This window comes from Drosophila erecta, unplaced genomic scaffold (genome assembly GCF_003286155.1).
Source record: "Drosophila erecta strain 14021-0224.00,06,07 unplaced genomic scaffold, DereRS2 tig00000126-arrow-pilon, whole genome shotgun sequence".
Lineage (NCBI taxonomy): Eukaryota > Metazoa > Arthropoda > Insecta > Diptera > Drosophilidae > Drosophila > Drosophila erecta.
In genome coordinates, this window is record NW_020825209.1 from 2,641,072 (window position 1) to 2,654,766 (window position 13,695).

A 13,695-nucleotide genomic window follows, 5' to 3' on the forward strand; every position below is an offset into this window, starting at 1 on the left:
CAGCAACATGCAACTTGGTGCAAGCAGCAGCAGCAACTAAGGGCCCGTCTGATTGGATGTGCTCTGTGTGTGCTTGCTGCAGGACTTGCCAGGCTGCGGATGTGTGAGTTGTGAGGGCTCCTACTAAAGCCATTAACCACTGTGTTTCGGGTGTCGGCCAGACAGATATTACCAAAATAAACGGCATAGATAGTAGACGTGGGATAAGCAAAAATAACTGAGTAATTTATGCAGCTTAGCTTGAATGCACTTACTAAGCTGTCTGTTTTTATTGCAATTACAGCTTTATGATTGGGCACCTCCTCAAGGGCCAGTAGGCTCGGCTCGTTAGAGATTGAATTATTATGTTATTTGGATATCACACTTTTGGTTTTTACGTATCTTGTATATCAGCATCCCGAAGAAACTGTATCAAAGTGTTTCACACGACTAGCGAAATTTGTTTATTGTCCCATTTTCTTATTACCAACTGCTTCAATGGCGTTTCTTTGCCGCGAAAATGCCCCGAAAAACAAATGTGATACATTCAATGTGCATGCAAACAACACATTTCGGTTGAATGGGCTGTGCTGAGCTGGAGCATGCGGTGCCAAAGTTTCGCATCGAAACATCTTTAAGCGGCGAAACTTTTCTCATAACATGCGAGCACTCGCACTCACACTCGCACAACAACAATGGCAATGGCAGCGGTACACGAATATCGCACCACCCAGCCGCACACGCCCTACGGCGAAATCTTATCAAACTGACATCATTTTCATTATGTTTTGCACTTGCACAGCTTCGACTAATGCGTGTGTGTGGGTGTGTGGCTGAGTCTTTTGTGCTCGAGGTACCCAGTCCTGAGATGGTAATATGTCCTTCTGCTTCACTTTGTTTCTGCCACACTTAGCGGAAGCACGCAGCAGTTTGCAAACTCACAGCTAGTGGTTTATTGGGTAAATATAACACCAATGGAATTGATATATAGAAAGTGAATTTGAGCCACGACAAAGTGATGAGTACTGAAACACCGTGGGAATGTAAAAATCAAGCAGCAAGTTTCTCCCAGTGCATTTTGCGTCAAATTATAGGCAATTCGGTACGGAATCTCCGCACACGCGATACGCATTACACACACATGTGTGCCCGCCTTGAGTGCGTGAGTGCTAATCTGGCCCGCCAATAACTGCAAATTAGATTAGCAACGCCTCGAGGGTGGAGCTGGACTCGAGCTCGCTGCTCTCCTCCCCCCGCCCCATTGACTGCTGACCGTCCATATATCCATATCCATATCGACATCGACATGCAGCCAGCAGGCAGCAGGCAGCAGTCCAGCAACTTGACCATCGCGTGTGGCGTTGATAAATCTCGACCAGCCAGAGCATAGGGCGAAGCTCGAATGCCCAGACCCCGATCCCCACTCAATCCAATCCAATACAATCCCCGGATGCCAATATATATTACGACAGGGGGACTGGCCATTTGTTTGGCATCCCATCGCGAGACGAAACTAATAAAAATCATAAAAACTTTTCCGCTTAGCGTTCCCATTAAGATGCCCCCTTGAAGATTGTTATTATTATTATTTGAGTGCGCCTCTGCTCTGTCCTTGGCTCACTTTCACATCTTCTACACATACTTTCACCTACCCGCGCGATAATGTTGCCACACTGAAAATTAACTTAACTACTTACTGAAGATGGGCAATTCAGGGCGAGCTTTAGGAGCCAACTTTGGGATCGTTTTCACCCGGCGAAAACTTGGCGGATGCCGAATAGTATGCGTCATGTTTACGATTCTCCTGTATTTGCAAATGTTTACTCACTTACATCACGCTTTTATTTTGCTTGGCAAGAAGCATTTGTGGGAAAATTATGTGCGCTCGTAAGTCTAATCGTCTTAAAAAGTGACAAGTAGTTAGTAAAAACTATTCCTAATTTGGATTCTTATAACAACTATCAAATAAGAATGCGCTATAAAATGGATTATTATAATATATTTTTGAACTAATTATACTAAGATTTCAATAGAAGAGTGTGTTGACTAAGGGGTAAGATATGGCAAAATCGATGCTATCCTTAATCGGTAGAATCACCTCCAACTGTCGCCGTCACGTCGATAACTCACTGTACACTTTATTGCCCGTCGCTTTTGAATGGCAAAACTTCCGCTGGTGATGGCGTTGAATGGAACTGCTGACGCCAGCGACGCCGCTTTTCCAGTGGACAATGTCCAGTTGCCATATAGTAGTACATAGCACATGGCACATGGCACATGGCACTTATTCATCGACCAGCGGGTAAATGACGCCCAGTCACTTATTCGCATCGCTGGCCGGGCAGAAGGAAAAGGGGGCGGGGCGTGGCAGAGGCTATATCGTTGTCCCGCTAATCGTAAAATAAATTATTTTCCATGTGCGCGCTGCTCGCCTGATTCCGAGTCATAATTCTTGCATCACTCCTCTCCCCCAAATGGAGCATAAAAGTTTCAGTTAATTGCATGAGTGAGAAGTGCACTGGGAAAAATGTATGATGTAAAGTTACTTAGCCAACCGGCTTTAACCCGAGGTAACTGAATATTATACGCAACATTTCTAACTAACTCACACTAGACTAATATTAAGCATAAAATTGTCTTATTCCAGATTACAACTTGTATGTTCCCGATTTAAGTACTAACGAAGTGGCTACTTTGTTTCCGTGTCATATGATGAGATTTTTAGGGGGATAAACTTTTCCAGCCACAACTGGCTGGCTTTAATTGTTACTAGTCGCATTTGGAGCCCGGCCTAATCACTGGCGCCGGATTAGTCAAACTTGCAGCCACTGGACGTGGGCGGTCGGATGGTTGGGTGGTTGGGTGGCTCGGTGGGTGAGAGGTTGGGTGGTTGAGTGGTGTCCAAGTGCTGAAATGTGTAGCGCTTGCCAACGCTGTCAGTCATAATTAACACTCAGCTGGAGCTGCAGCTTTGAGTTCAGTTTTAGCTTTGGAGTCGGAGTTTGAATGGGTGGAGTATTATATGAAACCGAAATGGGTGTGAAACAAAAGTTAGCTTCATTCCAACTGCTCAAAGTTGCTAATCAAGCTTGACAGCTGCTAAGGGGAATATGGAGATGTTAATTGGGTTCCAGTATACGCCAGTATGTACAGATGCACTGAGAAATATATTTATACGAGTATATATATGTATATATATATCAGTTGGCAATCGTATCAACTGATTAGCATCCGAAGAAATATTTTATAAATTATAAAACCAAAAAGGAAGTTACATTACGTTTAAGGAAAGCATGTATTATTGAGGGCAATTTGATTCGGAATTTTCGCTGTGTACCTCATACCTGCTGCCGACAGTTTTCGCAACATGTGATGGTGTAATTAAGAATGCAACGCACTTTGAGATGTATAGAGCTGCGAGCATCGGTTTTGCGGATGGTAAACTCATTAGCCACCCCTCGCGGCCAGATAAATGCGATTTGCAATCGCGGAGATTTCAATCGCGTTGCGGTTATTGTGTTATGCCTTGCCCAACCATCCAATCCATATCCAACCATCCATTTCACTAAAAATGTTCTGCTATCTTAAATTCCAAGCGACACGTGCCAGACACAACAACAATAACAACAAATTACACTAACAATGATGCGATGGGCCTTCCCACCCCCGTCGGATGCCATGCAAATTTGAAGCGCCTGACGCAGTTCCTCCTTTGTGTCTATGGCGTCATCGGCTCTACTTGGAGTCCCCCGCATTCGTACTTGATTACCCATACATACACTTTTTCGCAACATCCGCATTCGCATCCACGTCCGCAGCAGCAGTAGCAACTTTAACTGTAAATCGATATTCAGACAGTCTGCCTGTCTGCCCCCTGCCAACCCTGCCAACAATCTTGTCCTGCCCTCCGACCTCTGACTAACTTACTGTCTCGACACCAAAGTCGGTGGTTGGGACTTAAAGATACTTGATGCCTATGCGTATTACGATGCCTAGAAACACTAGTCTGTTGTATTTATGTTCAGTAATGGTAATTTAAAAAGTAAAAAAACGAAACGAGCAATCTAGCAGGGTCAGAGACTTTAAAATTTAGGTTTCCAAAAAAAAACTTTAGTCGATTTAGAAGTCATGCCTTTATGTGTCATATCAACACACATTTGTGGTTATATATTTAGGCAGGGACTGTTTTCGCCTAGAGCCCACAGATCCCAGAATGCTGCACAGCAGCTACAATCGGGCACCGCGTCGCAAACTCATTCCGAATTTGTTTAGCAACATCCTTCAGGTGATCGCCGATGCCGACCATCCGCTTACCGAACCCGAGATCATGGAGGCGATCGCCGATCGGCTGGACCGCAGCGATGAGGAGATGAAGCGCCAGGTCACGGTAAGCCTCCACGACGCCATAATCTACGGCTATCTGCGAGTGAAGAACTATCGTTACTCGATAGTTCCCAGCCGCCTGGACCCGGACGAACATCGCGACCATAACGAGCCCAGTTCCTCAATCACCGCCGCCCCGGAACACAATCGGGTGCAGGAGAGGATCTCGAGTGGAACCAGTGCTGCCATGAATGACAGCCAGGATCGGGATGAAGAACTCACACCCAAAGGCGCTCAGGCGTTGAAAAGGCTAAATACTGAGCCGCAAGGGCAAACGAATTAATAAAACAAATTACAAATGTAAGCCTTTAATAAATTGAACGAAAATCAATAGCAACTTTATCATGTATGTATGTATTTAAGCTGCTTGCTAAGCCACATGAAATTTTATTTAAGGTAAATGCATTTGCGACTTTAGAGAGCACAATAACGAGCGAATCAACTTGCTGTAGGTAATAATTCCTCCAAGTAATCCCCAATTAGTTTAGCCAATCCTCCAAGTAATCCCCAATTAGTTTAGCAGATCCTTTGGCAGGTAAGCTAAGCCCGCAAACGACTGCAGGATAGCCTCATGGCCTGATGGCCTAATGGCTCCACTCCTTCCAGCTGATCGACGTGCGGCAACGGCAATTCCTGAATCCCAGGCGACTTGTGTGTCAGCTGCGTTGGGGCCTGACTGCCTGACTGCCTCACTGCCTCACTGCCTCCTCCTCGACTGCTTGCCAGCAGCTAAACGGGCTAATTGAAATGCAACTCGAAGGCAGAATGCCCGATGTCCCATGTCCAAGACTTGACCCAACCCCTCTGAGGTGTGATGCTGGCATTTGAGAGCCTTAAGCTTGCGGTCATATCAACAAGGATACGTTGACTAAGACGGGCGACCTCAATCGCGTCCTTTGTGTTTGATGTGGTGTCAGCTTGGGGCGCAAATCATTTACCTTCCCCCCTGATATTATATACCAATGTATGTGCAGTACATATGCTTCAGTACGTATGCTTCAGTTCGGTTTGATTAGTGATGTGAAAATAATAAGTGAAAATAAACTCACACTAAGAAATAAAATATATCATTACCTAACAATGTTGTATGTGACATTTTGTGATAACTTTTTTGGCTTTTTCAAAACTATGTATCCTTTCAGCATGAATATCTGTTTTACCATCACTAGCCGAATATGCGGAGCTATTAGTTCCTGACTGAATAAGCGATTGTGTGTGGGCAACTGTTTGAGTTCACTGATTGTTGCGACACCAACTAGCATTAAAAGGGTCCAAACAGAATGCGGCCATGGTTCTCCATGCCATCCCTATTAATTCCACACCCTCGAGGGAGGCGGAAGTCACTGCGCTTGGGATTTAGTCACGCTTATGTCCTTGGCCTTACATACGTCTCCCTCGCACTCCCACCGTTTCCATGTGTGATAATACCTGTTTGGTCTTTGGGAGCTCGGAGCTCCGAGAGGTCCTAGGTACCTAGCTCCGACTACTCTGTTTTCACGCCCGTTAAACTGGGCAAGCGAGCGTGAGGCGAGCACATTACATTGATGCAGCACCACCAACTCTTTCTCCAGAACTCCCAACTCCCAGCTCCCAGCTCCCATCTCTCGCATCTCTTGGGCAACTCATTTAGCAACTTGTGTGTGTGTGTGCGAGTGTGTGTCTGAGTGTGTATGTGTGCAGTCTTTAGTCCAGCCAACTGACTTTACTCAGCTAAATTAGATTTTGTGGTGCGTAATTTGAAAATTGTGAAATTACCCAACACTGCGGAGAGGTCGAGAGAAATGATTGTAAAGTGACGTGGCACATTAACACCCAACAATGCCAACTGGTTATTCATTGAGGGTCGCTCACTAATCTCGGATTATCCCCTATGAGCCTTCTCAGAGCCCCCAAAAACTTACCAAATTAGTGCAATCGAATTGCCAGAGCTCCAAAATAGGGAAGAGCAACCCTTGAGCAAGATTGGCCATAATTCAAGAACGAAATTCAATTCTTGTTATTTTCGCACCTCATCACAAAGGCTTAACAAGCCCGGGGCTTGAACAAGGGGAGCCTTGTTCATTTGTTTATCGCATAACTTTTGGGCCCTCGGTGGCATATTGTTTTACATGTTGCTTTGCTGGATAAACGGATTCGGCTTGTTTTTGCCTGCGGAAAAGTCGCCCTTTTTGGGTCGCAAGCGGCCCAAGCGAAAAACTGGAACCCCAAATGTGTTATGTTGCTTGTGGTCTAACGTTTATTCCATTATTTATGTACTGCACACGTTTAGGCTGCGTTTTCCATCGCATAGAGAAAATTTCATTCCCCATTTTGAAAACAGAGAACAAATGTATCAAGTAAAAATCTTAAATATATATTTAAGAAATACACTTAATTAGCAGGAACAGTAGGCAGAGATTTTTACGTATACGTTACTTGACTTAGAGCCTTCTACAGATATACATAACACATACACCCTTCATTCGATCGGCAAAATTTATCTTTCGGCAGCATACTAAAAACTGTTGTAAATTAACGTATCTGTACCGTGTTCTTCTGTTGGGTTATTGGATCTAAGTGTACAGACTGCCTATTTTCCGGTTTTCCTCCAGACTGTAATAAGATAACCACAGAAAAGCCCAACGAAGCCGTACAAAAAAATATTTATATATATTTTCAAATAATAATCCCCAGAATTGCCATCAAAAAGATCAGTCCCCGAGTCGCATCAGTGAGCGCTGTCCAGTAACCAGCATACCACGCCTTTGGGAACATCTATCGTGGCAAACGACGAGCAATGGAGGATTTGCATATAACACTCGGTGATCTACCCCAGCAAGTATTGGCTGCACGGCACAGCATGATTCTGGGCCAAAAATTGGCTGGAGCACTTGGTGAGCCACAGCATCACCATCAGCATCATAACCACCTGAATCACCAACTGAACCAGCTCAATCAGTTGAGCCACTTGAATCAGTTCCATCAGTTAAATCATTTGAATCAATTGAGTCAGCTACACCAGCATCTACACCATCAGCTTAATATGTCTTCAGGCCTGAACTTAAATTTGGGCCTGGGCAATAAGATGCAGCACCTCAGCCATCGAATACAAATGGGTCTGGGTCTTGATGTGCATCTGGATGTGGGAGTAAATTTGGACATGATTCCGGAGGGCAGTATTATCAATAGTACCAGCAGTACCAATAGTACCAGCAGTACCAGCACGTGCAGCGATCAGGGGCAAGGACATGGATCTGGGATTGGACTTGATGACCCAAAGCGGGCCCAAAGCCAAGTGCACTACGCCCATGACCCTGCCCACGATAATGGCGATTCACCGAATGTCAAGAGTTGCACTGAATTGAGCAGCCCTCAATTAGAGAGCAATATGAATGAGGGGGATTCCCTAATCGTTTCCAAGTCTTCATCGACGGAGACGGACAAGGGGGAGAAGGATAAGGAAGAGGAACTTAAGGACAAGGGGGATGTTAAAGATAAGGAGGATAACGAGGACGTTTCCCAGAAACTGGAGCCGTCTGCTTCCATGTTGTTGAAAGCAGCCAACTCCAAGCTAAATGCCAACGCCACTGTTTATACGATGCCTGCTAAAGTAGAGACCCTTTATGACGGACGACTCTTGCCCCAACCGACTCTCGATGCAACCTCGCAAGGCACTGGGGACTTTCGCCTCAATGCCGATGCGCCTGTATTCAAGCCATCTTTGCTGGGCATTGGCCCGTTGATTTCGCAACCACTGCTTCCAGTGGTTTCGCTACCCCTACTTCCGGCGGTATCGCCACACCTGCTGTCGGCCATTCCACATCCTCTACTGCCAACACTGCACGAGTGGTCAGCCCAAGGTTTTCATCCAATGCAGCGGTTCGGCACGAAGCCAAATGCCCGCTGGCGCAAACAACCGCTTCCGGACTTGTTCAACGCCGTCATCTCACTGGTGAGGGAACTCTCGCGATCGGTGAGCTATCCGGAGATCATAAACTCTCTAGCCCAGAGACTTCAGCGCCCGGCAGTGGAACTGAAGCGCCATGTACCGCACACACTGCATGCCGCCGTGAACAATGGCTATTTGAAGAAGGAGGGCAATCGCTATTCCCTGGTCTCCGAAGTGGAACAGGCTGAGATCTGGCGGCGCAACTACGAGGCTGCCATTCGGACCAAGGAGCTGGAGAAGGAGCCATTGTCCTGGCGCAAGCGTTAGTGTATGGAAACCATATTTGCCTGCCAGCCTTGATACAGCACCCGCATGTTTCAACTACATTCACAACCTAGCATCTACACGCCGCATCCCGCATCTGCATCGACGCATTTCGTATCCTTCGGCTTCATATATTTTATAATTAAGCTTGCACAGCACTCGCAGCTGTGAGCATGTAGTCCTGTGAGTTGCACAACTCTGGGTTGTGCTGTGCCGCCGACGAGCCCTGCAAATTGGTTTTACTGTACGTGACCTATGTCTGCGAAACAGCGATCCGTGTGATCCTCGATGCGTGGCCTCTGCTTAAAGACACGTGATCTTCGATCCGCGATCGACGGCCAGAAAAATAAGTCACGGTGACATATGCATATATTGTATATAAGTCCAATGGGGACGGTTTAGTCGATATGCTGCCTCCTGAGGATATTTCGTTGCCTGATGCTCTCTTTAGCGTTTTTCTGGTTCAGCGCTTTATTATTGCAAGCTATTCGGGTAAATAAAATTTTAGTTATTCATCGAACTTATTTATTGGGGGGTAAATAAATGGTTTCCACTAATTGGTGCATCGAAGTCCTTAAAAGTTAGAAATCAACAATTTATATTTGATTGGCCTGCTGCAGCTCATTGAAATCATACTATGGCCAGTAAATTTTCGCTTTTAATTTTGTGTTTATCAATTTAGCAGTCGTCCATCCATCTCTCAGTCAGTCAGGCAGTCATTTAGACGGTCGGCAGTTGTTTCGATCTGTTCAGTTAACTAGCTATTGTGTGCGGAGTGGCTAGTTCTAGAGCTCATCATGATTGTTTTGTAATTGGAATGCGACAATGCGAGGCCAACAAGGAGGATGATGATGGTTGATGGTGGGTGATGGTGGATGGTGGCTGGTGGATAAAGGATGCCATCTCCTAGTATGCAAGGACAATAACAACAGCAGCCACGGCAACGATGAAAGGCTGTCGGCGGAGGGTGGTAAGGAGGAGGAGCACGACGAGTGAATGCCAACTCAACTAACAATTTGCTTCAATTATAAAAAGCGTCGCGACAAAGTGGCGCCAAGCAAGCGTCTGGTGGGGATGAGTGGGTGGTTGCATTGGGGCATGAATGTGATGCTGTGCTGTTACTCTGGTTGTTGCTATTGCCTTTGCCTTACTGTTGCTGCTGATGAAATGCGTAAACAGTGGACAGAGTGGCCCGAGGGGTGCGGCCTGGTAGTCAGCATGGCGACGCACTGCTCCTTTGAGCCCTGAACTGCCTCCTTCTCCAAATATGCGGCTCTGTGCTGGCAACTATAGATCGCAAAAATAGTGGAAACCGATATTTAGATTTTCAATTTTAGCGTGTACTTTTTGTAAATGTTAGTTGGTCCTTTTAATGAAGAGGACCAATATTTAACAGACTTTGGAGTTGACTGTCCGTAAAATATCTACAATTTAGCTAGAAAAAAGACAAATTGGCAATTCCCTCGAGCAGTGAGGAAAGGAAAGTCAACGACCGGAATGAAAGTGGAACTGGAACTGGAGCACCGAGGAGCCTCCTCTGGCGTTAACCTCAAACCATCCTTGCCAGCTTTGTCTGTGTATATGGTCATCAACTTATTTGCATGCTGCAACTCTGGGCCCTGTCATAATTGTATTTTGTTGCCGCCAGTCAGGGATCAGCACTTCGATATGCCAGGGTCCTGTCCAAAGTTTGTTGCTTCAACGCCATTGCCACCGAACCGAACCTGTTGACTCTTTTTCCAACTGGAGGAGCAGACAGATGACAGGAACACGGAGAGCCAGGAACTTAACGCGCCCAGCTGGGAGATGATTTACTAAGCTCGGGTGATTCATAAATATTTCTTCCCAACGCTGGCTCAGGAATCTCGGGGTCCATAGCCCTTTTGCCATGTTGTAACTGTGCAGTGAGGAAAAAACCCATCGTTCGAATAAACAATTTTAAAAATCAGTTACTACATTAAAAAATATGAAAATTCTTCCCAAGGATTTTATCCTGATTTTTTGGTACAAAATAATACGATTTTTTTTTAATAACAATTAAAATACATCTGCAAAAGTGGAATGTGATAACCTTGCCGAATGCTCTAAATTTGCGACTGATCTGTGGAATCCCACTCAAAAACTACTGATAGGAACTCTCATTTATTTTCCCAAAACTCTGAAGCTTAAACTAATAGTTTTTAAAGTAAATAAACTAATTCATTTTTTTCGTTGTGTAAGAAAAGAGCTTCAATTCACCAAGTTCATAGCTGCTGTTAGGATGAGCTGAGTGCCATTTGTCATGACATTGCATGAAGAGAAGCGTGAACCAAGCGCAAAGGCATGTGTGCGAACGGAGTTGAGTTTAAATGTTAAATAGTTCACAGCCAGCTTGATCCTCCGGCACTTGAGCTGGACTGAGCTGCCCTGATGTTGCGTGTCAACGGAATGCTGAAACTGAACTGGAAGCTACGCACACGCAGGGCAGATTAGCCGATGATGCAGCTCCTGGCTGCAATCTAAACGTATGTATGGTTTTTGGAACAAAGAGAGTACACGGACCAAACGCATCTGCAGGAAGAACAATGCTCCCTCAGATTCTGGTATTCATGCCATGCAATCGTGCTCAAAGCCATTGCGTAAGTAAAGGCTCTAGACTGCATGGAATTAGTCGAGTAATAATCGAAATGGGGCCAGTATAAAAAGGGCTTACGCTTAGAGAAAAAAGGTAGATAAAAGGACATATAGAAATAATACAGTTCAATTAGCAAAGATAATACAAAGAAGAAAAAAAATCCAAATAATCAAAAACAAACAGCTGTAATAACTAATCTAACAAAGCAATAAGGTGCAATATTCAACATCACTTAATGGAATTTGACCACCGAAAATGAAACCAGCCCCACTTCCTTCCTGCGGATTGACCACCCAATTAGCGAATTAACCTCACAGACCCACACAGTTAAATACCTATACAATCGGCAATAATAACAATCATTTAATTCCAGGTTAATTGCACATACTTTGGTTTGTGCTGGGCCATAAATTGTGTGCATTCGTCGGCCGCTGCCTGGTGTTTGTGTAATTTATTCGCATATTTCAGTGGAGCGTGGAGTGACAGCCTGAAATTATGCTACAAAATGCCAGGAATGCCTACCCCCCCTCGTTATGTTTTTGGGGGAGCGGGAGTAATAGATGTGGCCCAAGTCAAGACAGAAACGAGGGCAGACATCCAGCAGGGGCACACACAAAAACTCTGGGCTGCTAAACGCATTTACGTGTCAGAACTAATTTAATGTGGCGCCCCAGGGTGAACTGAAACGAACTGAAATGGAACGGAACGGAGTGGAATGGAATGGGGTGGGTTGTGGTGTACTACAGTGGAGAACCGGAAAAGGAAAACGGAAACGCATACGCAGCGAGCCAGTGGCGCCTGACCATATTTTGCTTATTTATTTGCCTTGCAGTAATGCCCTGACACCACGACACCCGCCCTCGCACATTTCTCACCTAATAAAATTACAATGGCCACACATCCACACACCCCCTGCGATGCACCCTCACATGTTGCTCCTGCCCCGTTGGCCTTTTCGTTCCTTTTTGATGTAAATTTAATTTCGGTTTTCACATTTTGAGGTTTTCATAGCCGCATGCTGGCATTAGGAGGATGGCACAGAAGAAAAAATTGTACCAATCTATAAAGCCTTCATTAACGAGAATATCTTAGCAGCGCACTTTCATCCTACAACATTATCCGTATGGGATTTAATCTATGGGATTTTCTAATTTCAATTTTTAACTTACTAAAATGAATTTATAAAAAAATGTTTTCTTTTTTTTTAAGCACTGTAACCCAAAGCCTGATTTTTTTCTACGTGTGCACCGTCCTGTGTTCTGAGTTCTGAACTCCAAGTGAGTGTCCGTGTCCCGGTCCGGGTCCTGTCCTCCGACTCCCTCACCCCCTGGTGTCGTAGTGGTATCCCAGGGGATTCGGGGGAGCATATTCAGCTGCGGTAATGCTTCTTTCATCGCTGCTTCCTTCCACCCAACCCAGTGGTCCTGCTCCTGCTCCTGCTCCTGCTCCTGCTGCTGTTCTTTTCCTTTGCCCTGTCACTCTGTCATCAGCGTCACATATTGTTCGCCTTTTGTCCTTTCGGGGGGATGGAGTGGGCGGTGGTGAGGACGTCCTGCGTCCCCCATATGAATATGTCAACTCGATTCCCTGGCGTGTGCTCCGAATCGAGTTCCTGTTTTTTGCGCACTTTTCCCCCTTTTTTCTTGCCGATCCTGTTTCCGCTGCCGCATTGTCCGCTCGGCGGAGCTGCGATTTCAATTAAACCCCTCGCCAAACCGATGCAATTTCAATCTAATTTTCGGGACATATGCGAACCCCTAATCGAATAATCCGCAAAACTCCGCCGTGTCGTGCGGTTAACTTTGTTACCTAGCAACAGCAAAGCACTTGTGCAAAATATCAAATGGATTAGTAGATGGCCAAATAATCGAATTCATTCGGAAATGACCTGGCAAGTTCAGTGACCGAAGCCGGAAACGATTCTCTGCCATCCTCTTGGAGGAAGTTCACATGGAGGGAGTCGGGAAAAGAGTGAACAAGACCCAAACAAAGTCTGACACTCGACACAAGCTTAATTGCTGGTCCCAGAACCCGATGCCTAGCCAGATCCCGAGCCAAATCCTGGGACTCCAACTCTGACTGTGAAAAAGCGCCAAGTGCACTCGAGGTAATTTGATTTAATTGTGCGTGCCTGCTAGCAGCAACAACAAAAGCACTTAGCCAACTTGCAACAGCCTGGCAAGTTTTGTTCATATGTTTGTGGTCGCCTCTTTCTATACCCTAACATAAGGTGTAGATTTGCTTTAGCATTGTTAAGATCTCTTTTATATTGCATCGCCGTTTGATAGTATTGTTATTATTGAAATAAACTTTTTGTTTGCTTTATTGAAAGTGTTAAATAAAAAGTTAGCTGCATTAGTTTACTTTCGATATGCTTAAAAATACCTATAGTCAGACTTCAAATGGAATCCTTTCATACCACTCTATTTTTTGCATTGGTGCTCATAAGAAATTTACAAGTGTCGGGTGTTGGCTCCTTTTCCTGACTCGTGGGTCCCAGGTTAAAGGTTCCAAGTCCAAGTCTGAA

At 45.2% G+C, this 13,695-nt stretch overlaps 2 protein-coding genes across 2 annotated transcripts; both read left to right on the top strand.

Annotated features, from left to right (window-relative positions):
• The first annotated feature begins 4,117 nt into the window (after nt 1-4,117).
• On the top strand, nt 4,118-4,704 carry LOC6551161. Its single transcript, XM_001976826.3, has one exon. The coding sequence runs from the start codon at nt 4,193-4,195 to the stop codon at nt 4,643-4,645; it is 453 nt and encodes a 150-aa protein (XP_001976862.1). The 5' UTR covers nt 4,118-4,192; the 3' UTR covers nt 4,646-4,704.
• Nucleotides 4,705-6,802: 2,098 nt separating this feature from the next.
• LOC6550987 lies at nt 6,803-9,069 on the top strand. The gene is made up of 2 exons (XM_001976827.3): nt 6,803-6,956; nt 7,036-9,069. The coding sequence occupies exon 2, from the start codon at nt 7,139-7,141 to the stop codon at nt 8,555-8,557; it is 1,419 nt and encodes a 472-aa protein (XP_001976863.1). The 5' UTR covers nt 6,803-6,956; nt 7,036-7,138; the 3' UTR covers nt 8,558-9,069.
• Nucleotides 9,070-13,695: the final 4,626 nt, after the last annotated feature.